The 26,208-nt window shown below is 40.0% G+C and overlaps 1 protein-coding gene across 1 annotated transcript in view; it reads left to right on the forward strand.

Moving 5' to 3' along the window:
* Window positions 1-26,208, forward strand: part of CUBN (cubilin) — a 143,199-nt gene that overhangs the window by 40,148 nt on the left and 76,843 nt on the right. Inside the window, exons 26-29 of the mRNA XM_027720543.2 lie at window positions 618-774; window positions 3,236-3,423; window positions 15,747-15,906; window positions 24,356-24,537. Of these exons, the coding sequence (XP_027576344.2) occupies window positions 618-774; window positions 3,236-3,423; window positions 15,747-15,906; window positions 24,356-24,537 (687 nt within the window). The remainder of the gene's footprint in view (window positions 1-617; window positions 775-3,235; window positions 3,424-15,746; window positions 15,907-24,355; window positions 24,538-26,208) is intronic.

The following is a 26,208-nucleotide window of genomic DNA, read 5'->3' on the forward strand; positions in this document are numbered from 1 at the left end:
TCTATAAGGGGGTATGATGAGCACACAGGCAAGGGAAAACACAGAGCCTTGGTTTTCAAGTGTTACTGGGTGAACAAACCCAGAATAGAAAAGCTCCTTGCTGATATGCTTCCTTCATATCACAGAGCTGTGAGAGGCAAGGCAGCGGTGTTTGTGTAGCTGCTGGTAAGAAAAGCATTTATGTCTAGATAGAAAGGCCACTGAAACGAGAATCTGTCTATATCTTTTAAATTTGCTGTGTTTTGAACAAAGGTTTTAGTACGTTTTCTTAGTAAATTACATGGAGAAAACCACAACTGTGTCAATAACCTTATTGTTAATTCCAAATTTCGTATTTGAATTGTTGCGTAAATTATCTGAATATTTTTAATAAAGTTGAAATGGAGTGAAGCTTTCCCCTCTTGGTGAGCAAGCCCCTCAAAACCCACCAGTATTCAGTTACTGGCTTTCTGTTTTTTCCACTGATTTGCTTGTTTCTGAAATGCCTGTCAGGCTTCCTCTGCACAGGAATAGAATTTAACCTCTTGTATACCCAGTAACAATTCCCTAAGCAGACATTTCACAGTGGGTTTGTAATGCCATCAGCTTTATTCTATTTATTTTTTAATTTTTTTTAGGTATATGATGGCAACAGCAGTAATGCTAGACAGCTAGGTAAATTTTGTGGGAATCAGATACCAGAACTCATCCATTCCAGTGGAGACAGCGTGTATGTAAAACTAAGGACAGACAACAGTCTGCAAGGTGGAGGTTTCTTAGCCAAATACAAACAGGGTAAGTAAGTAAAAAAAGATGAGAACAAGTTTCAACAGTTCATATTGTTCATGAAACTTCTTGCAGCCCACAATCTTACCTATTCATGAGCATGTGTACATGTGTACAGCATACTACTGACCCAGATTCTCTAGTCTGCTACAGTTATAGAACAGAGAGCTAAAAATTATCTGCCCATCTCCTTATGATGGAATTCATCTCCTCCTTAAGAGAAAGCTGGTGAGGTGTCTCTACTTTTATTACCTGCACCAGTGGCACTTACCACTCCAGATTTACTCAGAATAACAGGTGCTGGAAGTCCATAACAGGGTAGATTGGACTGTTCTTTCTCTTCTGCTCATCCAGTCTCTTGACTTTTAAACAGAGAAGGCAGATACAGCAAGCTTCTCTGATTTTCTAGCTTCTTGTGAGGCAGGATGACAAAGGATAATTGAGTTCCTGTCAGCCATCCTGCATCATTGTAGGTGCTTGGGATAAGTTAGCCTACCTGGAACACTTAAAACGGTTTCATTTTTTATATCTTGTGGTAAGGGTCATACTTTTCTTGCAAACACTTTTTTGTAAAGTAGTTCTACCCCAGAAATATTAGAATAATCACATTTGGAGAAAAAATCCAAGACGTCACATGACAAAGTTATTTTATTCACAGTCTTAATCTTGAATATAGTCCCAGTATTTACTTTTCTCCTTATACACTTTATACTTTTTATATGGTTAAATGCACATTGGAAGATACATAACTTCACTGCATGCAAAATGATTTGCAAGCATCTTTGTGCACCCTAAATATGACATGCCCAAGTGATAGGGATTGCTGTAGGTTTACAGACATTTAGCTGGACAGTAGTAAATGGATTACAAATAAACAAAAGCTATTCATCCTCACATGACACATACAATAACTAGAAGAGTGGGGAAGCTTTGGCTCCCTAATTCCTTACAGATATCACAGAGTCATCTACCATGTACTTTTCAGACTGCAATGTCAAGAAGATATATTAAAAGAGGTTTCTCCTCCCTTTCATTAATTAAACAGAAAGAGCACTTTCAAAGCACTCAGATGAAGAACCTGAGCTATCAGATAATGTGATTTACATTCATATTTAATTCCTGAAGATGAATCAGAGCAGGCTTTTAATGGCAATGGCTTACCCAAAAGCTAAAACTATGTAGGCGGTATGGTGTAAAATAAGGATGCCAGATACATTTACATGTACGTGAAAGAAATGTAATGATGAATTGAAAAACATTGCAAAGGAAAACATGGTATCAAGTTAACATTCAAAGGCACCTTTGTGCTTGATATGTTTCTAATAAGATCTTGGTGGCAGGGGGTAGCAAATTTTACCCATCTTGCATTCTTCAAAATCCATTTTGTGCTCTTCATTCTGTCCTTTCAAAGAGTTGTTGCTTCAGTGTAGCTTTGCAGACAAGCTCCTCTTCACCTGACCCTGACCTTCAGCTGTATCCTAAGCGTTTCAAAGTACTAAAAACACAGACCTTGCTGCTCTTTATATGTTTGGAAAGAATAAAAAATGTGCAGGAGGTAGGTGTGCTACCCTTGGTGACAGACAATAGAACAGTTATGCAAGTGAATTTCAGCCATTTCTGCTGTTCAAACACTGCAGATTTGCTGTACAAAGCAAAGAACCTGTCCCACTCCCCTCCTGCTGCCAACTTCTGTGTGCATTACACTGCTCTGCTCCTGATACACATCATATGCTGCTTCCAGACAAGGGAGTGCCCATGCTGATGTTTTCTGTCTTTAGGGAAAAGTGAATACAGGAAAATGAGACTCACTGACTTGATGCCATAATTGTAATTTCCTTCTTTATCTAGTTTAGTTTATTTTTATTTTCTTGACACTTCAAGGAAAGCTGTTATTATTCCAGATGAGTGTCCAGTTCCTATGCTAGGATTCTATTAGATGTCTCACAAGAAAAATCATGGCTCCTTTTTTAAAAAAATTCACAATAGCTTCCTGTTCCTGGAGCCAGAAAGCCCAATACTAGTAGTGTACTTTCCATTTGTTGTTTAAGCCAGGTTTATAATTTTTTCCTAGTTTGCAGAAATAACCTACTTCAATCTATTAGTTCATCTTTGTTAAGCACCCTCCCCAAATTGTTTCAAATGACAGGGCAAATCTCTGCCATTATCTATCAGAATGTGTTTCAGGAATAACCAGAATTAAAGAAAACTGCCAAATGTATATGTACTATATATACTGATGAGGCTGCAAGTTTCAGAAAAGAAGGTCATAATAGAGCCGAAGGATTCAAGTCTGGATTTTGTTTGAAACATAAATATGTTCTTCAACAGGTCACAATTCTCTTTCTATATGACTTCTCTAATCTGAATAAAATTATTTCTCACCTTGTAATACTATCAGTAACTTCAATTTGTAGTTTATTGAGTTATTGGATCGCTGCACAAATATGATCTGTTATCACTTCTTTTTCAGTGTGCCATGAAGTACTGACTGTTAATCGTAGCCATGGCATATTGGAAAGTTTAAATTATCCGAATAATTACCCATTAAATGAGCACTGTAGCTGGACTGTCCAAACTACCATGGGGAACACTCTCAACTATAGCTTCACGGCCTTTGATTTAGAAGATGGATTGGACTGTGATCGTGACTTCTTGAAGGTAAGTAGGAACAAGAAAAATCAGGTCTCCACCAATAAAGGAAAATAATAAGGATGCAGAAGAGCAAGGTGAAATTTATTGTATCTAAATTTAACCGCTGAAGCCCAAGTGTTAAATCCAAATGATTTGGCCCTGTTTCCTCTGCACTCAGTAGGGAGAGAAGCATTGCTGCCTCAAGACAGGTCTGTGCAAATGGGAGGATGAATCCCAAATCCTTGGTTTGCTACAGTCTAGCTACCACCTGAGATTAGATGCACTGGCTTTTATGGGTGAAGTGAGATGTCATGATTCCAGCTTCATGTAAAGAAGAAGAAATCCTGGGATTAGTAAATTGATTGCAAAAAGGCAATGAACCCAATTATTTTCCTCTTGTTTTTATCTGAGAAGGAGCAGGGTAGGTTCAAAAACTTTAATATGTATTATTTCTATATTTTTAAAGGGAGGGTTGCTGTGTCTCCTATTTATATTTTTCTTTTCATAATTCATCTGCCTCTTTAAAGGGACTGAAAGAAAATTAAGGTATCCACAAATAAAATGTGAAATTTTTTAGCCAAATAAAGCCATCCAGTCAACCTAAAGCCAAATACCCTTTATTTTCATTTCCTTAAAAAAAATATCTCTAAGACAAAGAGGAAATTTTCTTAAAATTTTCAAGGACAACTTAAAAGGTATTTTCTCCCAATTTTGTTCTTAGTACTGTGGGAAGTAGAGTGTAGTCATGATCACTGCTATACTGTGGGTCATAATCTCCTGCCTACTCTTTTGCTGTTTTGCTGAACTCATCTGTCCTTCAGATCTCACCCTTGTACAGGATGCCAGCCTGTAGCTGCTGTGCTCTATTTAGGTTTTTGCGCTAGAGGAGCTGAAATTTAGAGAAGTGTTAGAAAGACTACTTACAGCCAGGAGGAGGGCTATGGAATAGTGCCCATGTTTCTGGGGATACTTACTTACACTGGGGTCTTGCAGAAGATTCAGCAACAGGCCTGCTGATGGGCTAGTCTGTTCCATCTAGATGTCCTCCCTCGTTCCCTCTACCTCCCTACTATGGCAGCTGTCACAGCCCAAAATTGGGAATAAACTGGCAAAAGTGATGTTCTTCAAGCTTTCTTCTCTTTGTGGCCAGGAACAGTAAGAAAGATCAGACATGTGAAGAAAATAAATAAGGGAGCACTACATTGAGAACTATTAAACCCCGGTTTGTTTTTGTGAGGAGACTGAAAAAGAAACATTGGAGCCAGTGCCAGTCTCAAGATGCCTGAGCCCTTGACCCATGAAAAGCAGGAGCTCTGCACACTGTAGCCAGCCAGTGAGGAGCAAGAAACCTGCCAGAAGACACTATTCTAGATGTAAGTCAAGGCTGGAAGAATAATGCCAGAGGCAAGGACCTGATCCAAAGCACTTAAAAGAACAGAAATAAAACATATCTGAGGGAGTGAGGAGACAGGGAGCACTCTTTGTTTTAACAACTTTTCAGTGCTTTCAATCAAGGCAAATACAGACTGAAAGAGGCATAAAGAGGAAAATACAAGGGGAAAAGAGAATCATGGAAGTGTGTTAAGGAGGCTTTAATTTGTCATTCGTGTGACATTACTTACAAATCTTTCTCCAAATGCCATTAGGAAATACCACTTGGAAAAGACGTTCTCATTTGGTTGTTGCATGCTGCACAAATATGTGCCATAGTGTAAAAAGGAGAACAAGGTTGAACCAGCCAGGGAACTGAACACTGTTTGCTCCCACCCTGCATCTTGCGAAAGGGGAGCATATTGTCAAGGCTGGGAGCACTGTGTGGTGTAAGGGAAAGGGGGAGTCATCTGGAACAAGTGTACAGTTCACTTTCTGAGCAGACTGCAGATATTTGGGACTTTTCTGATTGAAATCCATGTGGAGTCTGACACCACTGCAGATTGGAAAAAAGGTTATTTAAAAGAAACCTCATAGCTGTTTAGCTAAAATAGATTACTTTTCTGACAAATGCTAGTTTTGAGATTCCTTTATTGCAAAGAGGCCTAAGAGGGGAGAGATCTAATGGTCTGGCTGAGTATAATAGAAATATAATCTTGTTCACTGTAGTCTGAGTGATACATGGACCATATGCCAGAACCCTTCACCATTTTCTTGAAGGAAATGGGAAGCTGATGCTCAGACAGTTTCCATATAGCTGCACTCACAAACCAGAGTGGCCACTAGTGCTGATCAAGTGCTCTTTTTCCAGGGAGCTTTTAGATGTCCCTTTTCCCATCTCCTTTTGGGTTTGGTGGGAGCAGCTCTGCCACCTCAGCCTCTTGCAGGAGGCAGCAGCACCCTATTTGTCTTCTTACCTCTGTGGCAGTTCTGACAGTAGCAGCATGGTGCTCTGTGGCAGCTAGCAGATGGAAGGCTTGGTGACAATATTTGCTCCTACTTGCTGGGAGACTGGGAATAGGAAGGACAAGAGTTAGTTTTTAGGTTGGATTAGGTAATGATCACAGTTGTAGTGGTAGAAGGAGTAAGGGAGGGTTGTACCTGATGGAAAAGGACAAGATTAAATGTTGCAGAGGTGTTATGGCAGGGACATTACCTGCCTTAGCAGATTACAATCAAGAAATGGCAGTTGCAAAAAAAAAAAAAATATAGCAGAACCACTTTAACAAGTTAGTATAAGAAACAGATTTAATGCACGTGGACATATTTTTATTATATTGCAAATGTCTCAAACTAAAGCTCTGATTTTTCTTGAAATCTTTCTGAATTCTGAAGGAGAAAATCATAGGGTGGGGACAGTTAGACTGAGCAACCTACGTTCTTGAGTACTGCTGGACCTGGCCTGCTGGACACTGTGGTTTTGGTCCCAGTCTTCATACTGGAAAAGGGCCTGTTCTTCAGCTTTGTGTTTAATTATGACTTACACTCTGGCCCAAACCCACATGTAGTATATAAGAAGAAAATTTTGCCTCATGACTAATTCAATCTGATATACACAGAATATGTTAATTTGCTATTTGCTCCCTGGCTTAGTCCACATATGAGCCAGAAATTGAATATGTAGAGTAATGACAAAACCAAAAGTTTCTACGCATGAGTATTCCTAGCGATTGTCAGTTACCAAAGATATTCTCATCCTGTACAGCATGTAAGTGTTTCCCATATAGGACAAGGGAAAATATAGTCAGATGTCCAGAGAGTATAAATAAGTACAAGTGCAATGTGTGGCTGTCCCAGACTGAAATGCAGTCACAGCTGTACAATGAGAAGTCAGCTGTGCATTGTGTTATGTATTTCCTTTTCTCCTTTGATCATGGGATGCTTCTTGTCAGCCAGGCCACTGTTCCACCAGCTGGCTGGTGTTACTCATGGTAAGCAGCACTCCCTCTCCACGGGAAGCATTTAGTGACTTTGACTCACTCTGATCTGGGCAGGGCCTGCATCTCCACCACTTTAGCATGTACAGCTATTTATACTATGGTCAAGTAGGAAGGAAAAAGCCCTGCTCTTCTGATTTCATGGCAATTTTCTGCCCCTGTGATTAAGTGCCAGAAACTGAGAAGGGGAAGTGTGGGAGGGAGTCAAAGCTGCAGTTCTTTATAATGTCAGTCTATAGCATGAACCCCATATAAGCACTTTCTCAACAAATGAGCAATGTGCAGTGTTTCATGGCCTGTCAGAGGATGCTGGCTCATTGCTAATAATGCTCATAGGAAGTGTGACATTTTGGAAGGAGTTTTACAGCAAAGTTTCAAGAATATGAGATTAATTGCTTCTGATAAAGACAGAAGTGGCAATGACAAGATACAAGTCGTACCAAATAGCAGACTGGTTCCTAGTGATGCTTCACTAACTGTAATTAGATTGGATGGTCTTTAAATTACATTGCATGCTGTGGCTTGGCTCAATAACTTAACATTAGTCTTTCTAGAGGAGTCATCAGGCTGTAACCAGTGAGATATTACAGACAATGACATAGAAATGTCATTCTTTCCTCTACATTCACCAGGTTATTAGCTGAACAAGCATGTGTTTAATTCCCTATCTTTAATGAAGAATTACCTTCTTCTTCTGTATGGTAAAACATAATCTCTGTGGAAGGAAAGCTCTTTTATAAGTAAGGAGAACATCATGTTATTGCTCTGAAGATCAGTCTTGCAGTAGGACAGAAATTTATTCCTTCCTTATCCAAGAAAAATATTATTTGAAAACCACTAATCTTTCTGTCTTTCAATGACAATCTCTCTCTCTGTTCTTATTCTCAGAAAGTACAACTGTCCCTTGAAGTCCACCCTGTTTAGCCTCTGCTTTTAATAAGTACAGGAGAGACCTTGCCCAGCCTTTTGCAAGATGCCACCAGCCCGATAAGCAGATAGCAAACTTGACATGAAGCAAGACAAGTTTCAGAGCTCTCTGAGTTTCACCCCTTTACTCTGTAGACTTTGATCTAGTGTCAAAGATGGAATTATCATTGGTTAATGCAAAAGAACATCTTATGGGGGCAAACAGTGGCCTGATAGTAACAAATGCCTTTCTTCTGCTGCAGGGCAGGACAGAATTCCTCTTTGGACTAAAGCAGTTCCTTGCTTGCCTACTGTCAGTGTACTTAAGCAGTCCAGACTCTTTCAGCAATGAGACTCAGAGTGGTTAAAATACCATTGCACACTTACATGTGGAATATTATCAGATGAATATAGGAATTAATATGGCATCTGCTCCTGAGAACTGTTTCATTTCCTTCTGGTGGTAACAGGATGTGGTGTGTTTTTTTTTTTCTTTTCTAAACCACAGTAGCATTCCAGGGATGTGCCATAATATCCTTTTTCTCCATCTGGGAATACTGCATTAGATAACTGTTGCTCACTCTCATCTGGTCATACTCTTTTTTTTAATTAATTTAACATAAAAATATCTTACGCTGTTTCTAGTGTTACTCCCTCTTGTAATTAGTAAATATGCTTAAACCATATTAGGAGATTAGCATTATTACATTTTATTTATGAGTGTGTCTTTTTAAAGTGCTGCAGGAATTCTCCAAGCACAGACAATGGCTTTGCTTATGGCTGTGCATTGATTTACAAAATGTCACCAGTGGTACATCACCCTGGGGATGCAGATGATATATGAAATATACCCATCCAGGTTCTGCACACAGACATCAAATTACAGCCTGCTGGCCAGGCTGCAGTGGTATCTATTAATGTATTACTATGCAAGCTGGCAGCATGCCAGCCCATCCCTGAATTCCTTCGGTGGGTTATGGGCCTCCACAAAAAGTCCTTCAGTGTAAGGCTGTAAGGATAAAAGTGACAATTCTCCTCAGGTTTCTCTGGCAGACCTTACCATTGGTACACAATGAAATCTTAGCCTGTGCACTGATTTTCAGTGAGGGATCTGGATACTCAAAAGGAGAGTGTCAAGCCAAAAAGCTGCCCACCCTAAAGAAGACTGGCTGAGGGGTCAGATTTTTTTTTCTCCTAATTGTCTGCATTGCCAGAATCAAAGTAGACTTTGGCTTCCCTGTTTGAAAGGTTATGTAGAAGCAAAATTACAAACACACAGAAACTACCCCCAACCCCTCAAGACAACTAAATTTATAGTGATGAAAGGATTGCTTGGTGCCTACAGAAACCTCAGATGACAAGAAGCACGAGTGAAGCCAGCACAGACTCCACTTTTGGACTCACAAAATGAGTCAGACCTTCATGGACTTTGTGTTTTCCACACCCTGCCAGCTCAGAGCAATGTGACTTTGCCTGCTCCTTCAGAAAAAAGCATTGTACAATGAAGTGACTGTGAAATATCACCATATGATGGTAGTGTGCTTGCCCCTTGTTGGAAACAGAGCATTTAGGACTCATCTAATTGCAGCTGGATTCCAAATTTTGCTGGAAAGCTGCACCAACCTGTGTGAGATTGCTTATCCCATTCAGTACAGGCATTACAATACAAAATTACGTGGTGGCAGGAGAAACCCCATCTGCATCAGTCAAAGCTTCCCCTCATCAGAGGGAAGCTCCCAGACAGTTCAGAGAAAACCATACTGGACTTTGAGGAAGGTTTTGTGTCTGCCCCCCTCAGCCGAATTGTTCCCATGAGCAAGCCTGAAAGCCTAAGTGGCAGGAATATTTCCCTTTTGTCCTGTCTTCATTTGAGACCAGCTGCAATTCTCCTTAGTTGCCATAGTTATGCATAATGCAAATTTTCTTAAATGGGGGCGGGGAGGGGATTCACAGAGACAATCCTGCCCTTTTTGGTCTCTGATAGTGTCAGTTCAGTTCATCTGGGCTGGCAAAGCACCGCAGGAGCAGCACTCAGCCCTGCATTGGAGTCGGCAGGGCTGCAAACTGCTCAGATCACCCTGGGCTTTTCGGAGCCGTGTCCCTAGGCACAGCCCCGTCTCTTTGTCAGGAGCTTTTCCCACAATAGCAGCTTTCTGCTGAAGAATAACTTTGGAAATATTATTGTCCCAAGCTCAAAAGTAGTCCTGCTTCCTCCGCCATGAGTGGATTCTCACTGCAAAGGAACCGCCTCAATTTCTGAGGCTTTGAGAAAAGCAGGTGCTCTACCAAAATAGCCACAGCCTCATCACCAGGCATATGTGATCCCACTGCCACAAAGGCGTGGATCCCCAGGCAGTCCCTTGGTCAGCAAAAGCTGCAGAGACACTTCAGGGACCCATTTGGATTCTGTCCATGACAGCATGGGGATTAGGTGGAGGTGCTCTCTTGATACAGGTTTGGGGATTTAAAATACCATGCTGAACAAATAAGATTTTGAGTGCAGGTCTTAGGGTTGACCAACTAGGTGGATGTCTCCTAGAATGGAATTCAACATTGAAAATTTCAATGGGCTCTGAGTTATTCAGGTTCAGGTTATGAGACAAAACATAGACTCAGGTAAAACTCTTACTATGAAAAAACTAGACATTTATACATTTTCATATGTTAGATAAATCCCAGCAATAATAACTACTGTGCCTACACATCTAGTGATGTACAATGGCAAACTCCATTGTACTATAAAGTGGTTAATTAGTGAGTGTATCTTTGTGCGGAGACAAGAAAGTGGCCTTCAGTGGTCAGAGCAAGGATATTTATCAAAGGTTATCTAGGGCATAAACATATTTAAACAATTATATTAAAATATTAGTTAGAAGGTGTTCTTAAGGAGGGCTTTTTTTCTAGTGGCAATTGCAAATACTTCTCGTCATGCAAGCACAAACATAACCTCATTTTGTTTTCCTGTTTGTTCAGAAGTATCAAGGCTTCATGCACTAAGCCCCTCAAAGTCTTAAGCTACCTTTGTTCCTATAAAATGATGTTGCTGTGGTGCTCAGTTAGCACAGAGGGCCACATTCTGGAGCTTTAGTTTGTTTTTTTCATCTGGCTGGCAGACCTGCAGGTTCTTAAATTCACTCTCTAGCTCATCTGGAAAGGAAATGTGTTGCTTGGAAATTAATTGGTTTTGATTTTGTTATTCTTGTTTTAACAATTAATGGTGCATTCTGTTACTTGGATAATGATTATGCTGTCTAGTTTTTGCTTCATTTTGTTTTCTGGTAACATGTTTGTTGTAATGCCATCAAAACTTCCTTTCCAAAATTTCCTTTTCTTTCATTTCCTTTCAGGAAGAGTTACTCAGAAACTTGTAATCACCGCCTCTGGTATTTAGATCCAAACAATCCTATATCAGGTTTCCCACTTCTAAGAGGAAAGGGATACTCGTGTGTGTCAGAAAAGCTCTTTGAGACTGTCCTAGAAGCTCTGGCCATGGGTGGGACACTTGCAGCTCTGCTGGTCTGATCCAAGGCACAGCCTCCTTTCATGAGTTCTGCAAATACAGCCCAGGACTGTTGCTGTTGGTCCCTGTAAAAAGGCTTTCTGACTGCAAATAGTTTGTTTCAAGACTCAAATTGAGACAATTATTGATATAATTTTTCGTAATTATAATGAATTCTTGACATCTGATAACAGTATTATTTACAATACAAAAAAATGAGAACCATCTGTATTATAGGATGGATTTTCACCTCATATGAAACTGAAAGTTTGACTTCGAAGACTCCATCATCTCTGGATCGAGACTATGTGTTAGACTATGTTACTATATGTAAGCAGTTTTTTTCCAGAGCAGATTAGCCATGGGTTTTTTCTTTGTAATGGTTTTCCTGATGAAAAAAACCCCCATGCTTTTTAATAGAAATAAAGTTTTCCAACAGAAAAATGACATTTTGCCCTAAACCCCCTCCAGTTTTCTGCCAGGTAAACTGAGCAGGTGGAGTCTCACTACCTTTCTGGAAGGCTTACTTTGCAAGAAGGAATAAGCTTGACGAGGTGCTCAGGTAGAAAAATGTCCCTGCTTCAAGTATGCCCAAATAGAACACATTTAAAGTTTATTTTTCCCATTTGTTTGAGATCTTTATTTCTTCCATGCAGGAGAACCTCCATTTTCTAGTCAGCTCAGTTCTTGAGCCCTTCCTCCAGTTCTGTCCATGAGCTTTTCTGTGACACAGGTCATGCCGCTTTGCTTTGCTCCTCCAAAGAGGGGTGAACAGCTGTGGCCTCCAGAGCATCATTCTTCATGTCAGCAACATATTTCCAGGCTGAAGAGTCAGAAAGCCAAAATGTCATACTGGTGACCATGGTGTCTCCCCTGGGAGAGCCACCCAAGCTGAACCCTTCCTGCAGCCTTGGCTAGTCCTGCTTTCCCAGCCCCACTCTAATGTACAGCAGATGGTTTTCAGCTGCCACTTCGCTGCAGGGCAGCCACACAGCTTGATTCTTCCCCTAGAAAGCTGGTACCTCCCCTTTCTACTTTTGTGTCAGCCTATAGGTTTGCTCCTAGGCAGCCTGATAAGGAGCTTCTCTTAACAGCTATTGAGCCCATGCCTAATAATTCATCTGAACATACTACATCCCTGCCTGGTCCCAGTGCCATGGTGCAGGCTGATAAAATGGAGCATTCTGGGTGCTGCTCCACAATTCTTTGGCTAAAGCAGGGAGGCCAAGGGTAAGAACATGTGCTGCAGCTGTTTGCATATTTTGACTGCTTGAGTGTCTGCCAAAATTATTATGAAGAAGTTGAATTTTCTGGTGGAGGCTAAGAGTCTAAACAAATAAATGTATTACAAAGCAAATATATACACAGAAGGGGAGCAAGCACTCTCTTCCCAATGGGGAGCTGGAAGGGAGGCAAATCACCAGTTTTTAGATCAGTATGGTACAGGAGTGCCTCAAAATCCAATTGCCTCACACAATCCTAAGGAGTACCTTGCCTCATATAGCCTGGAGAAGAATCTCGCCTCAATTTGCAGCAGTTTAAGATAACACAGCTGACAAAGCAGGACCTTACCAAGAAACACTATCTCAGAGATCAGGAGAGAAATTGTAGCTCATCAGAGCTGTGTTCAGCTTCAGTTTCACTTGCCTGTGTTTGTGTGAGCGCAAAAGGTAGTTTGCGAAGTTCAAAATGCCCTGAGAAAATACACAGCTGTTCCCTTCATTTAGAAATGAACGACAGCTCAAAAAAACCTCCTCTGTAATTCTAGCAGTCGTGGTTCTGCCTCTCTCAATGAGTTACAGCTGGCCAGGCACTCATATTCCCTGCAAAATGCTGCTCTGAACCCAACCCCACAGGGCAGCACGGCATGAAGGGATTGCCATAGTAACCATTCTTTGTGTCTCGAAAAACTGACAGACTGTTTTCAGAGGAAATTACATAGAAATGCAGCATTAGCTGTCTTAGGTAAAAATAATACTCCCTTGATGAATCAAATTGCAGGAGACTCAAGAAGCTTGTTTTTTTGGTTTGGATTCAGAAGTTTCTGGGTATGATTTAGTCCAAGTTCATTAGAATGGTTTCTCATTTGTAATCTCTAGAGTTAATGGCTGATTGTGAATATGTATCTTAACATAGTTTTTGCTTCTATTCAGAGCACAGATTCATGATCTCCACAGTTATTTATTTTTCACCATTCATATTTTTCTAGTGTAAGATTTCCATGGCTTGAGGCCACAGAAATACGAGTACTATATACCACGAAGCTGTCAAAGGAAGTAGTACTATTAAAAAATCTAATTGGATCTGACTTGATTTCATTTTGTTGAACTTAAGCCTTAAAAGAATGTGTAAAGCTTTCAGCCTGGCTTGGAAGAAGGTCATAACTGTAATGCTGGGCATGGGACAGCTCACCCGTTTATCAAGTGGTCCTTCAAACTTTATGTTTGGAAAGAATACAAGTGGATATTCAACATATAAACATCTAATCTTTATGAAATTTAATATTTATTATCAAACCCGTCTGATCAAGGCTTTGCAAGAGCTACCAGCAATGTGTCTGCAATTAGAAACCTACAATCTTTTCTGATTTCACTAAGAGAAATCATAACAAAGAGTGATAGTTCCCAAGTTACAATACACTTAGCACACTTTGAGCCTTTCATTATATTTTATTAATGGGTACCAGTTATAAAATAGGCCATGGAATATTACCACAGAATTATTCCTGCAATTTGCCCCTAACTTCTGGCAGAACTACCTCCAATTCTTTTTTTTTTTTTTTTGTTAAAAAAGACATTTCAATTAGACTGTGTGCTTGAGGATCTGAAAGCATTTGAGTAGATTTCTTGGCCCCAAGTATGTTTTAAATGAACAACAAGATTTCTGAACATTCTACAAGGCCAACATCTTGAACAGAAAAGCTGGGGGTTTAATTACTCATTCCCATATGTGAGTCTGCCAGAAAATGTATGTGAAAATTAGTAGCTAGCATGGTTAAACAATATTTGCTGTAATATCATGCTTCCATACTATGGGTGCTGAGTGTAGGAGAATTCTTAGTGGAATAAAATATATTTGGAAAAGAGATTTGAATGGAGAGCAAAGATAAATAAACCCTGGCTGTTTTTCTAGAGATCATAGATTTGATTCTTTGCATGGAAAGAACTTTACAGTGATGGCTTCAGAACAAAGAAAAGATTTTGTTGAAATTCTGAAAGGAAGCATGCCAAAAATTCACAGTGAGAATGTTCAGACATGGTTTCTGTGCCAGTAGTTTGCTGGGTTGTGTTAGGAAGATATGCACTGTGAGACAGAAGATCGGATGAACTGTTGCAAAGTGATAATAAAGCACAAGGGTTGATGTTTTTCTAAACTTTAAAAATCATAGTAACCAAGGTAGAAATAATAAAGCAACTCCTAACTTGACAACAACCAGCAATCTGATATTGTAAGTCGAAGGCAATTTAGCTAAAATGTCTCATTTTTACCAGCTTTTCAAAAATTTACACTCTTCATGCCTGAAAAGTGACACTGGGGCATTGTGGTATTTGGTGAGGAACATGGATGCACGCTCAGTGTGATTTACTGGATTTGAAAAAAGTTACAAAACTAGAATTTGAAAGACAATTTAAATCTGTTTGGAGATAAATGTAAAGAGGCTTAGAAGCTCTAAGCACCTACTGTCACCCCATCAAAACATGTATTAAATGTTTTCATTTAAATGTGAGTATATGACTAACTTCAGATGTCAATATTTAACTACAGGAATATTTTGATAGCATTTTTTGTTTTGTTTGTTTGCTTGTTTGGGTTTTTTTTTATAAGAGTAGTGATGTTTTAAGAGTGGGATGGAGGATTTCTCATTTCTTATTTTTGGGGAACAGAAAGATTTTCAGGCTGGCTACATTTGCCAACACACTGATTATCAAAATATGACAAGGAGATCAAATTTCAGAAGCATGGCTCAGTCCAGTTTTCCTCCAAAGCAGGACACTAGCACAAGATTATGAAACCATAAATAAACACATATGAAGTTTCCCTGTGCTTTTAAAGATTTACTTTACTTTTGGGTTTCAGTTTGTCCTCACTACTCTGGGAGGCCGTCGTGATGCTGACTGCTTGGTTTTCTCCATCAAAAGACCAGGCAGTCCTGATATCACCTGGGCACAGTCTTAGAGAGATGAAGATGTAAACAGAGTTGTCACCAAGGGGTTTGGAGGCACTGAGCAAGTTAGATGCACGGGCAAATCAGACCTGTGACATCCTCTTTTTCTTTCTATTTTGGTTCATTGCCACTTGCCCTTTATCTTCTTCCCCAGCAACCCCCAATACACACCATAATAGAAACAGCAAAACCTTCCTACTGTACACAGCATGCAGCCAGGTTTAAAGACATATTGGAGTTATATTTGCTTATTAGTTAATCCAAATCTTTCCACACTCTCCAGGCTCATATCGCTGTGCAAAGGTGGCCAGTGTGAGAAGTGTCACTGCTTTTTCCTTGAAATCTTGTACAAAACATTAAGAATTGGGGAGCTGCTTTTTGCTCACTGGCATATTTTTTTGTGTCATTTCAGCTCTATGATGGGCCTAATGTACAATCCAACCTGATAGGCACTTTCTGTGGACAGTCTCTTCCACTGGCAGGGAGCACTACAGGGACCAGCCTTCATGTGGAGTTTTATTCTGATGGACTGAATGCCAGAAGTGGCTTCCAGATGCTGTGGCATGTTAACGGTAAGTTAGCCACGTTTCCTCTGGGAGGGTAGGTTTCCTTCCCTGTATGTTTGGTGGAGTCTCAGCTTATGCCACTCTATGCCATCTAAGTAGAAATAACCATTACAGTTCTAAAAACGCTGGATTTCCTCATAATTCTTTAAATATTTTCCCAGTCAATGTTTCTGCACATGTACACCTTCGAAGTTTGTCTGCTTGGACACTGAGAGCTGTTAGTGAAATATGCCTTCGTTTCCAAGAGTAGGAACAGAGATGAGCAGCATGTCTAGAATGTCTGTACTGAACAGAAGATAGATGCTGTTACAGGGTAACCATGAGTGACTTGGGCTTTCTAATGGGATCATTCAGCCCTCAGTTTTCCCCATTTCTATCGACTAGTGTGTTCTTTGCAGGCTTCTGTCTAATTTTATTTACCAGCACTTCTTTTCTTGGGTAATGTCCACTTCCAGCTGCCCCCCACCCCACTTTTCTGCATGAAATAACATTGGCCAGGATGTGCTTTGAGTGTTTGTTCTCTTGTTTTTACATGTCATGAAGATTGTCACAGGCCTTATTAAATAGGCAAAAAACTATGCCAGTTATAAACAAGTCTGTATAACTGTACAACTGCAAACTGTTCTTGCTGTTTCTTCCTCAGTGATGCTACAAATGCAATTTTTTTTCACTCTGCTTATTTAACAGCAATAGTGGACTGTAACAAGATTAAATCATGTGCCATTGTACATCCCGTCTAAGGAGATCCAACCTTGAAAATAATTAAATTGCCCCAGTTGCCCTGTCTGTCTAATCAGTTCACAGCATTCAGGTTTGACAGCATTGTGAAGCAGCTGAAGTGGGCTTCAGAGGCCCACTGTGGGTTGCTGAGGTGTGTGGCATTCTATAAGCTGTTTGAATAGGAGCTCCTTGCACCTACCACAGACTGCTGGCGCTTGTGGGCTCCCAGAGGGCTGTCATTGGCCAGACAGTGGTGCCTTGCATTCAGTGGGGGTGAATGAAGGAGCATTTCTGGCTAAAGGAGGGACACATGCAGGAGGAGTGGGATGTGTGCAAGGAGCCAGCAGGGGAAGGGCTGCAGCACAAAGCTATGTTCTTGTGCTTTGGGGTGATGTCATTCTGGGACTGCACAAAAGAAGACAAAGTGGAGGCTTTTATGCACAGCCAGATGACATCAGCTCCATACAGTAGCCATGGTGCTGGGTTAACTTGCTTTTCTAAAGCTCTCAAAGCTTTCCAAAATCTGCCTGCATGGTAAACACTCTTGTGCTTTCCCTCCTTTCCCACCCCTTTGCACTCCTTTTCTTCACTGACACGTTCACCTCTCCATCAGACAGCACTGCCCTTCTGTTAATTCCTGGACACTACACTGCAGCCTAATGCTGCACAGGGCACAGACTGCTAATGTGAGACTGTGTCTAAGGAGCTGACCAGGATCTGTAGGGTCAGATAGGGCTGGCTCTTAGGGAATGTTATTGCTGGCTCTGAACGTCACGGCCGTGACTTCTGACAGCTTGCAATGTGAGTGCAAGTTCCTCCAGAACTAACCACAGTTGTCAGCTTTTTGTTCATTGCAAGCACTTCCTTTTTTTTCCTCAATTGGTATGATGCACAAATATGGCTATTCCTCTTACTCTTGGGGGCTATGTTGTCTGGGCATATACTGTTGCCCTAGACCAGATAAAATTAAATATGTCCCTGTGGTCAGGGTGCTATATTTGCCTCTCCCTTCTGAAAAGATTTCAAGTGCACAAAAAAAAAAAAAAATCACTAGAAAAAGTCTCCTGGTACAGGGGAAACTTATCAGGAGTTGCAGCCTTTGGTTGGATATTTCAGAGTGCCACATTCAGGTCCCTTCTTCCCTGAGGGCAAATCCCTCAGAGAATCTACACCCTGGTCTGGTAACATCTCACCTGACATGAAAATAACAAGGCTACATGTATTGCTGAGAGAAAAGCTTGTATTTCTGCTCAAGTGACAGATGTGTGCTCTAGAGTTCAAGCTGCTATGAACTATTTCTCAGACCGTCCCTGTGCCCCTTAACTGGCTGCTGTGAAACATCCATGAGATACATATCAAGGACATTCACATGCTTTGATGGTAAAGAGAGCAGCACTTACATTTGACACCATGTACCTGATACAGTTTGCTTCAGACACTCTTCCCAGAACCTTTTTCACAGTTATAAGGTGATCAAAAAAAGCCAAAAGCTTACCTCATTGATGACTGACTTGAATAGCCCCTCCTGCCACACATGACAAAAATTTCAACTGGTTTGATTTAAAATATTTGCATCTGATCTTTCCAGCTGCTGTACTGAAGGAAACCCACTCTTTAGGCTTTTGCAAAGACAGAATTAGTAACTGATCTTAGGACAATGCTGTTATTTATGCTTAAAGATGTCCTATATAATTTTAACTTGGATGGAAAGTTCTAGTGCAAATAATTCAATTTAAAAATGGTTATGGTTCTGAAATAACACTTTTCATCTAAGGGGCTTTTAATAATGAGGATAGATTTAGAGTAGATTTGGCTAAATCAGTAAGCCAAGGCCTCAAGAGGATTATTCACTAGAGGAAAGCTTGAATCTGCAAGGTGCTTATTCCACTTCTGCTCTATTTTAGGAAGCTTAATATGGGCAAATGTGTTTGGGGGCATATATTGGCCCTTTGAGAAAGAACAAACTCTTGGTAACAGTCTGGATGTTGCAAAGATGGAATGCCAATTGCATTGCTTTCCTTAAAAAAAAAATAAAAAAACTCAGGAGGCTAAGAGGGCAAAGGTCTCTTAGTGCAAAATTACACCAGTGACAACTGTCACTATCTGAGAAGACACATATTTCCTAGAGCCGTCACCTACCTTATTAAGCAATGTGCATGTAGGAGCTGACTGATTTAGATATACATCTCTATTTCATTGGAAGATCACTCACTTGGCTGCTTGGCTGTCAGTAGAGCTTATAAATTTAATTGTCTCTTCTCTGCATAGTCAAAAATTGCACCCACTATTCTTTTTGTCTCACATATTCAGTATATGTGTCAGATAAAATGTTAAATAGTTTGTTAGTTCTTCAGAGAGGCATAACAGAAACAGAGGTTAGATTAAGATAGTGAAGCCCTTGACTGCCAACAGTTGTCAGGTATCCATTAGGATTGCTGAAAAGAATATCACACTGCAGGTCAACAAGGGAGCTGAGGCTCAGATTTTCTGAGCCTGAATCATAGCTCTGTTTTTGATTTCTTATGTTGCCTTTGACAAATTGACGTTTGTTCAGTTTTCAAAAATGACTATTCCTTTTCAATATCTTTCTGTCACAATAAGTCTAAGGATGCACAGAGTGTGATCTTTTGAAGTCCTGAGCAGTTGTTTTGAGTTGTGGTTGCTACCATATTCAGAACTGGCTTTTTATGCTGCAGTCTGACTATTAAAGACATAGTCATGTTCTCTATGAGAGCTAAGGATGAATTTATTTCTTTTTCTTCAACAACAAACTTCTGTTTCTTCTGTTTCTTCTGTTTCTTCTTCTCTTTCTTCTTCTGTTTCTTCTTTCTGTTTCTTCTTTCACCTCCTAAATTAATACATAACAATAGGGGCCAGAATTTTCTTAAAATACTTGTTTCTGAACCGTTCAATCAATGTCTGAGAGCTGGAATATGGCTTTTTTTTTTTTTTTAAACACTGAACACTGGCAGCTGATATGGGAATTGGGGCCATTCTGTATCTTAGAGGATTCAGCTCCTGTTTAAATGCCTAAATTTGCATTTAATGTCTCTGGCTCCCAGCAGTCTATTTATTATCCATCTTACTGATTTCAGATTGGAACATACTGAAAAAATACCAGAATTCAGGAGACTGATAAAATGATAATCAAAGCTACAGAAGTGATCAACTAATCAGAAAGCAGAAAAAACCAAAACTCACACAAACTCACCAAAATCTCACACAAATTTTTACTCTTTTGCATAAATCCTCATCACAAAAATGATTCCACTTTATCCATTGCACAGTATTCTATAACTAAACCTACTCAACAGAGCAAAATTTTTCAGAATCAAATCCAAATTATACTTCATGCTAGTAAGTATTAGTTTAGTACAGGCAAATGTTTATACTGTTCCTTGCAGTTAGAGTGAGTTTATGTTTACTGAAATGTTTCACCATGAGCACCACAACTGGAAAACTCTGAATCCTTTCATTTCTCTAACTCTGATTTTACAGGAACAGTGCCAGTTCACTTTAACCTTTGTGGACAGGATTTTTCTAGCATGTGGCTAAAACATACCCATGAATAAATCTGAAAACCTTGCAAATAAAAGAGATTTCCACAGATTACTAAATTTCTGTTCTGCTATAATTATTTATGAGAATAGGGTTTCTTCTTTGGTTAATGAACAGCATCTGCTAACCAGACAGGCAGTAATATGGAAAGATCTATAAATCATTCCTTGCACAATCTTCAATGAATACGTAGATTTTAGTCAGAGGAAAGCAAAACCACCAAATATATGTTTCCTAAGCTTTCTATTTGTTGTCTGATTTCCTAGCAACTAACACTAAAGTAGGTAGTTGTTTTAAGTTGTTTTAAGGGAATTCCAGGACCTTTACACTACTAAAAAAGTATCTCTCTTTTTTTTCCTCAGTTTAACTGCAGGGTTGAAATTTCCAAAATTACTGCATGAAGGTCGGCACAAATTGGGTATATGCTGTATGCAGTTCAGCTGCAAGAAACTTTTCCACAGTGCAGCTGTCTGCCTATCTGTCCACATACAGCAAGACCATGTATTTCTGGGCTGAGAATGTTCCACTAGAAACAGAATGGTTTGGGATTTTTCACTATTATTTCAGTGAGAGCTGAAGTCATACAGCTACTTATGGGTTCTGCTTCTGCATTTTTATGTACTCCTAAAGATCACATTTTTTTACTTTGCTGCCATAAACAGCACAAATTCCATTTATTTGAATAGAAGCAAAATCTTATCTGATGTTTGCAGACAAATATAAACACTATGAGAGTTGGGAGGTTTATATTCATGTAATTAATCAAAGCCTTTTAAGCATTTCAGAAAGTTATTCTATTATTATTTTTGTTTTCTTATTTTAGTGTTGCAATGTAGCTAGTAAGTTTAAAGGTAGGAACACTTTTTTTAATCCCCTAAATATTTCTGTAAATACTTTGTTAAAATCCACTATCTGTATTTTCAGAAAAGCACAACAGAACTGATTCTTACCTCATCCATATGAGGAAATGTAATATATAGACTTTCTACCAGCTGGCCAGAGGTTCAGAGATTGTGCTTCTGCTCTGATGTGGAGGTTTCTACTGGCATATGCACTTTAGTCAAAACAATTCAGATGTGAAGTTCACATATTTGCAAAGATCAGTGAGTTCTTTTTTCAGCTATTTGCCAGTGAACACTTAGGCATAAACTCAAGCAATTCTGATCTGTTTGCAAACAATTAATAAATGATTGGCAACATGAGTTCCACACATTCATTATAAGAAATGAATCACAGAGACCTAAACTTTACCATCATTTTATTGGAGCACTTAAGAAGAATCACTTCATTTTAACAAAAAGCCTTTTCTGGGAACATTTGTAGTTGGAAGAAAAGAAACGGGACTTTAAAACAGTTTGACCTTCTTACTCATGTGCTTCACATACCTCATCTAGAGAATATTGATTGAGCTCAGAGAAAATATAAACCTCTCTGGAGAGGGCGTGTGAGTAATCTGAATGCTACCTACAATTCACAAGGAAGAAAGGTCTGTGTCTCAAAGCACAGCACACAAGCTTTCCACTCATCAGAGCCATTTCGAGTTTAAATAAAAAACATGTCTTTTGTGGCTATCAGGAAACTGTTAGTAGGAGAAGCTGAGTCATAACTGCCTGTTTAGTTTTAAAATGTTCCCAGCTTTCTTCAGGCTGAGATAAACAGCGATTGGCTTTGTTCTCGCCTGCTGAAACTCCCCTGCCTCCCTGTTCCCACCCCCTCAGGAGCAGAGACATCAAGTCTGTTTGTTGAAAAATCATTCTGTTTTCCAAGCTGGCAAAGCAGCTTTTTCCTCCTGAAATCTGTCCTAAGTAGCTGTGTAAATCCGGCTGGTGAGGGGAAAGAAAGCGAGTAACTCACCTGGAAGTTCCACTGTAAAGCTCCTCTGCTGCTGACACCTTTCTTTCTCCAGTTATAAAACCTCAACGACCTGATTTCTTTTGAGAAAAATTAGTCCATCTTCTAATGGCACTGGGGAAGAAAGGGGTGGTGGGTTACACTGAGCTTTCTTCCTCTCCATCTCTCTGATGAAATGTTCATGGATATCAAAGTTTCAGGGACTTAACATTTTTCAGTGCTGGCAGGCCTCAGGGAAGGAAGTGCACTACCTTGTTCTGTGTCTCTCCTAGGGACTGAAGGCAGGATTGGTTTGAAATACACTTTAAATCTTCTTTAGCTCCTAGATTGAGACACCCAGTAGCTTGACAGTTTAACTTTGTGGCTGCAGGGCAAACCACATCAGACTGCAGTGAGGTGGGGAAAAGGAGAAGAACTAAGCCTGTGCCAATTCACCAGTGAGGTCCAGTTCAGCTGTGTAAAGATTTTCCTGGGTTATAGCTAACTATTGTTCAACTGTGAGAGCTCTTCTGTTTAAAAGGTGGTTTTCCAGTGAGTACTAGGTGATGGACTGACAGAGATCAGTGTTACATTGCTGGCATGGCTGGAGTCTTCTTCACATCTGTATTTGGACATATCTTTTTTAGCTTAAAATAGCTTCTTATTACTTTGATCCCTTTCAGACCTGCTGCTCTTTCCCCTCATAGATTTTTATTTTGTAGTCCAATAGCCAACTGTGATAAAGCCAAACCCAAGTTTTCAGTAAGGACCTGAAAGACCCCATGATAGAGATGATGGCAAATGCTTCTGGGACTTAGCAGTCACAGAAGGTGTTAAGGAAAGTATTTGCATTTAACTAAAGATCTTGATCTATAGCTTCCTGAAATAAAAAAGAAAGCAATAGGCAGAGCAATGACCAAAGATACCTTGTTCAAGTTGCAAATTATTCTTAGACTTAGAAGAGATTAGATGAGTTTTGCATATATGTGTGGATTAGTTGAGCAGGTCAAAGGGGTAATTTATTTGTTTTATGTTATAAAATACATCCTATAAATAATGGTTCTGATACAAACCCTATTTATCACTTCTGACATACTGCAGCATTTGCCTCTGGACATATAGAACTCATGGTTTGTTAGATGGCTTTATTAAGTATTTTGGGGCTTTTTTGCATGTGACAGAACCTTCCCTCTGGAGATGAAGCCAGAGAGATTGATGGAGTGTGGGCATTACTTGCAAAGCTCGAGTGACCCTATAAAAGCTGTGTGAGCAAAAGATAGTGCCTAAATGAAACACCTGGGGGCTTGTAATTTAGAGAAGAAAAAAATGGTGCTGCAAGGCAGAGCAACACACTTGTAAAACCAGATCAAACACTTTCTGCATGTGACAGATACACAGCCACCCTCTTGGCTTCTCCACAGGTGAAGTTTTGCCATGAATGTAGCTGATCTAAGTCTTCTCTGACACTGGGAGGGCTGCTGTGCTTTTCCACCCTGCTGATGCCTGCACTTGGGGACTGAGTCAGGGATAGCATCTTCAGGAGGCTGGTGCTGCACTTACAACATCTCCATAAAGCAATGGTGAAACTGTAGTCTCAGATATTCAGCTGCTTTGTGCTGTCAAATCAGGGCCTGCATTTGATCCATTGCTTCGCTGCTTTTCTTTTTTTTCAATCTAGCTCATGATATGCAAGAACTTAGTCACCCAGGGGGCTGGGGAGTAGGGTGTTAGGAAGTAATTTCTTATCTGAAAATAAAAATATGTAGCTTTTCAAACACGGATTGTCTTACAATTGCACAGTTCCAGTTGAATTAAAGAAAAAAAAGAACATTACACCCACCAAGTGTCAGAAAGCCAGTTTATCCACTGTGACTTGGCAGCTTGTAATCGTGCTCAGTAGGCTGAGGGAAATTGTATTGTCTTTAATTTTATGATTTCTAAAGCAGTGGGAAATGCATTTTTACAACAATAGGAAGCCTTCTCCATGATAACTTAACTTGTGTATTAATTGAACTAAGTAAGAGCTGAGGATGGATCTGATTCAGCTTTCTAGAACTGATAAAGTTCAAGGCCAATACAAAAAAATGTCACTTCTTGTGCTCTGTGTCTCAATTTGTTCAGCTGTCAAAGCAGATGCTGAGGTATGGTATAAAACATACCCAAACAGGAGGCTAAGTACTTACTGCATAGGCAGTGCAAACAGGGCTAGCCTGCCATTCTTTTCCTGGGTTCCCTATGATAGATCAGACCCTCCAGCCCAGAATACACATTTGTCTATGGAATGGATGCTACTGTCTGTCCTTATTCCAGAGCTCCTCACTGACAGGCTGCTTTGCTGTGTTGTCAGGCTGTGGAGGAGAACTCTCTGGCCCTTCTGGCTCATTTCACAGCCCTGGCTACCCCAGCAGATACCCAAGCAACAGGGAATGCATCTGGTACATCCACACAGCACCTGGCAGCAGCATTCAACTCACCATTCAGGAATTCGACATTGAATATCACCCAAACTGCAGCTATGATGTTTTGGAGGTAAGAGCATTATATTTACTCCTCTAAAATACACAAGTTACATGGATTTCTGTCTGGAACAGATAATCCCAAGAACTGCAGGAACAGAACAAACAATTCTACTGTGGCTTCCCATTTCTACTGTGGTTAGTTAAGTTTCACAGGTATTGTCACAGAAGCCACAATGCTCTTATTATTTCTTGCTTTTATGTCTTTGGTGTCTGTATATCATAATCAATAATGATGCTAGGCACTGTACTCTTCCTAACAAGAGACAAAACTGTTTTGAAACAGTCTTAAAAAGTCCATCTTTTACAAAGAATTAAATGTAGGGTGCTGTGCCATGGAGACAATTTCCCGATATAAAGGAAGATAATGGATCGCTGTGTGGATAACTAAGGTGCGACTTTGTGTAGGACCTTCCAAGGAAATGGTAATATTTATAACCTTGAGTGATGAAAACTATGAAGAATCTTTCTACTCAGAAAAAAAAAGTAAAAGAAGAGGAAGTGTCCTAGTCATGTTAGGGTGGTGGAACAAGGAGAAAAGGTACCCCTCTAAGGGTGTACTGAACTGTAAGGGCCCCATAAGACTGGATGACCCTGTTATGTATGACATCTTTTTATTCATGTTGGGAAGCAGATAGGTGACCAATCTCAACTAATGGAGTTGAATACACTTTCAGTGCAGGAAGAAGGGATAGGAAGTAATTTCAGGAAGAAACTCTTTAGAATTACAGATTTTCTAGATTGTTCTCACTAGAGACATTTGAGATCACTAATGCAAGTAGAGTTGTTGGGAGTTTTGTCGATGTTAATTCACGGGTGACATTTTAAAGTTTTTATAATGAACCCAAAAGATTAAGAGATCGTGTACCATTCTGCTGGAGTCTTTCTTCTGCTCTTTTCCTGGTGATGTGATGTGTCACCAGCATAGAGGTAGATAGCTTTCTGTCCAGCAGCCGTACCTACTCACTGCTGCCCATTCCCACATTAGTAGCTTTGATTTCTCCAGCCTGTGTTACTTAGTGCACACTAAGCAGCATTGTTCATGGAAAACTTAACCCACATCCTAAGGCAGATCCTGAATATACAGCTTCTAGATAGATAGATAGATAGCTAAACATTTGTATGAGTTGAAGAGATGTGTAGCTTAACTCCAGCTTTCTGGCTCTAAAACAGGCTTCTCTAGCTTAGCAATGCAGTGGAAGTCTTGACCAAATGGACACTGTGCTTTGAGTATCCTATTGACTTTGGGATTTCTGTAGGATGTGGGTGTAAGGAAGTTGGTCCATGAATTCTCCATTGATAGCATTGGCAAGTATGGCTGTATGTCACATTGCTGACACCAGGGACTGTGAGGTGACCTGTATTTTCTGGTTTGGGTATTGATGAAGTCTGTTGTATTACATCTTCATTGTTGTTTGTTCCCAGAGTTATTAGATTGAAGTTAATCTGCCTGTAGGCTTCAGTTGTGTCTCTGTTGACCAGAGGAATCCATTAAACAGCAATCTAAGTCTGCTGTGCATGACCACTTCTTGAATAGTCCCAGAACAATGCCCACATCTGCAGATTGTCATCTAGGAGCTATCATGATCCAGTAAGAGTACAGGTGGCTGCCAACCATTTGTTTGACAACCCTTTGACTGGAGAGGGAGGGCTGGCCTAAAACCAACTGAGTGCATTGCTGGTC

The sequence above is a fragment of the Pipra filicauda genome, unplaced genomic scaffold (genome assembly GCF_003945595.2).
Source record: "Pipra filicauda isolate LSUMZ 115617 unplaced genomic scaffold, ASM394559v2 scaffold65_size3143899_pilon, whole genome shotgun sequence".
NCBI lineage: Eukaryota > Metazoa > Chordata > Aves > Passeriformes > Pipridae > Pipra > Pipra filicauda.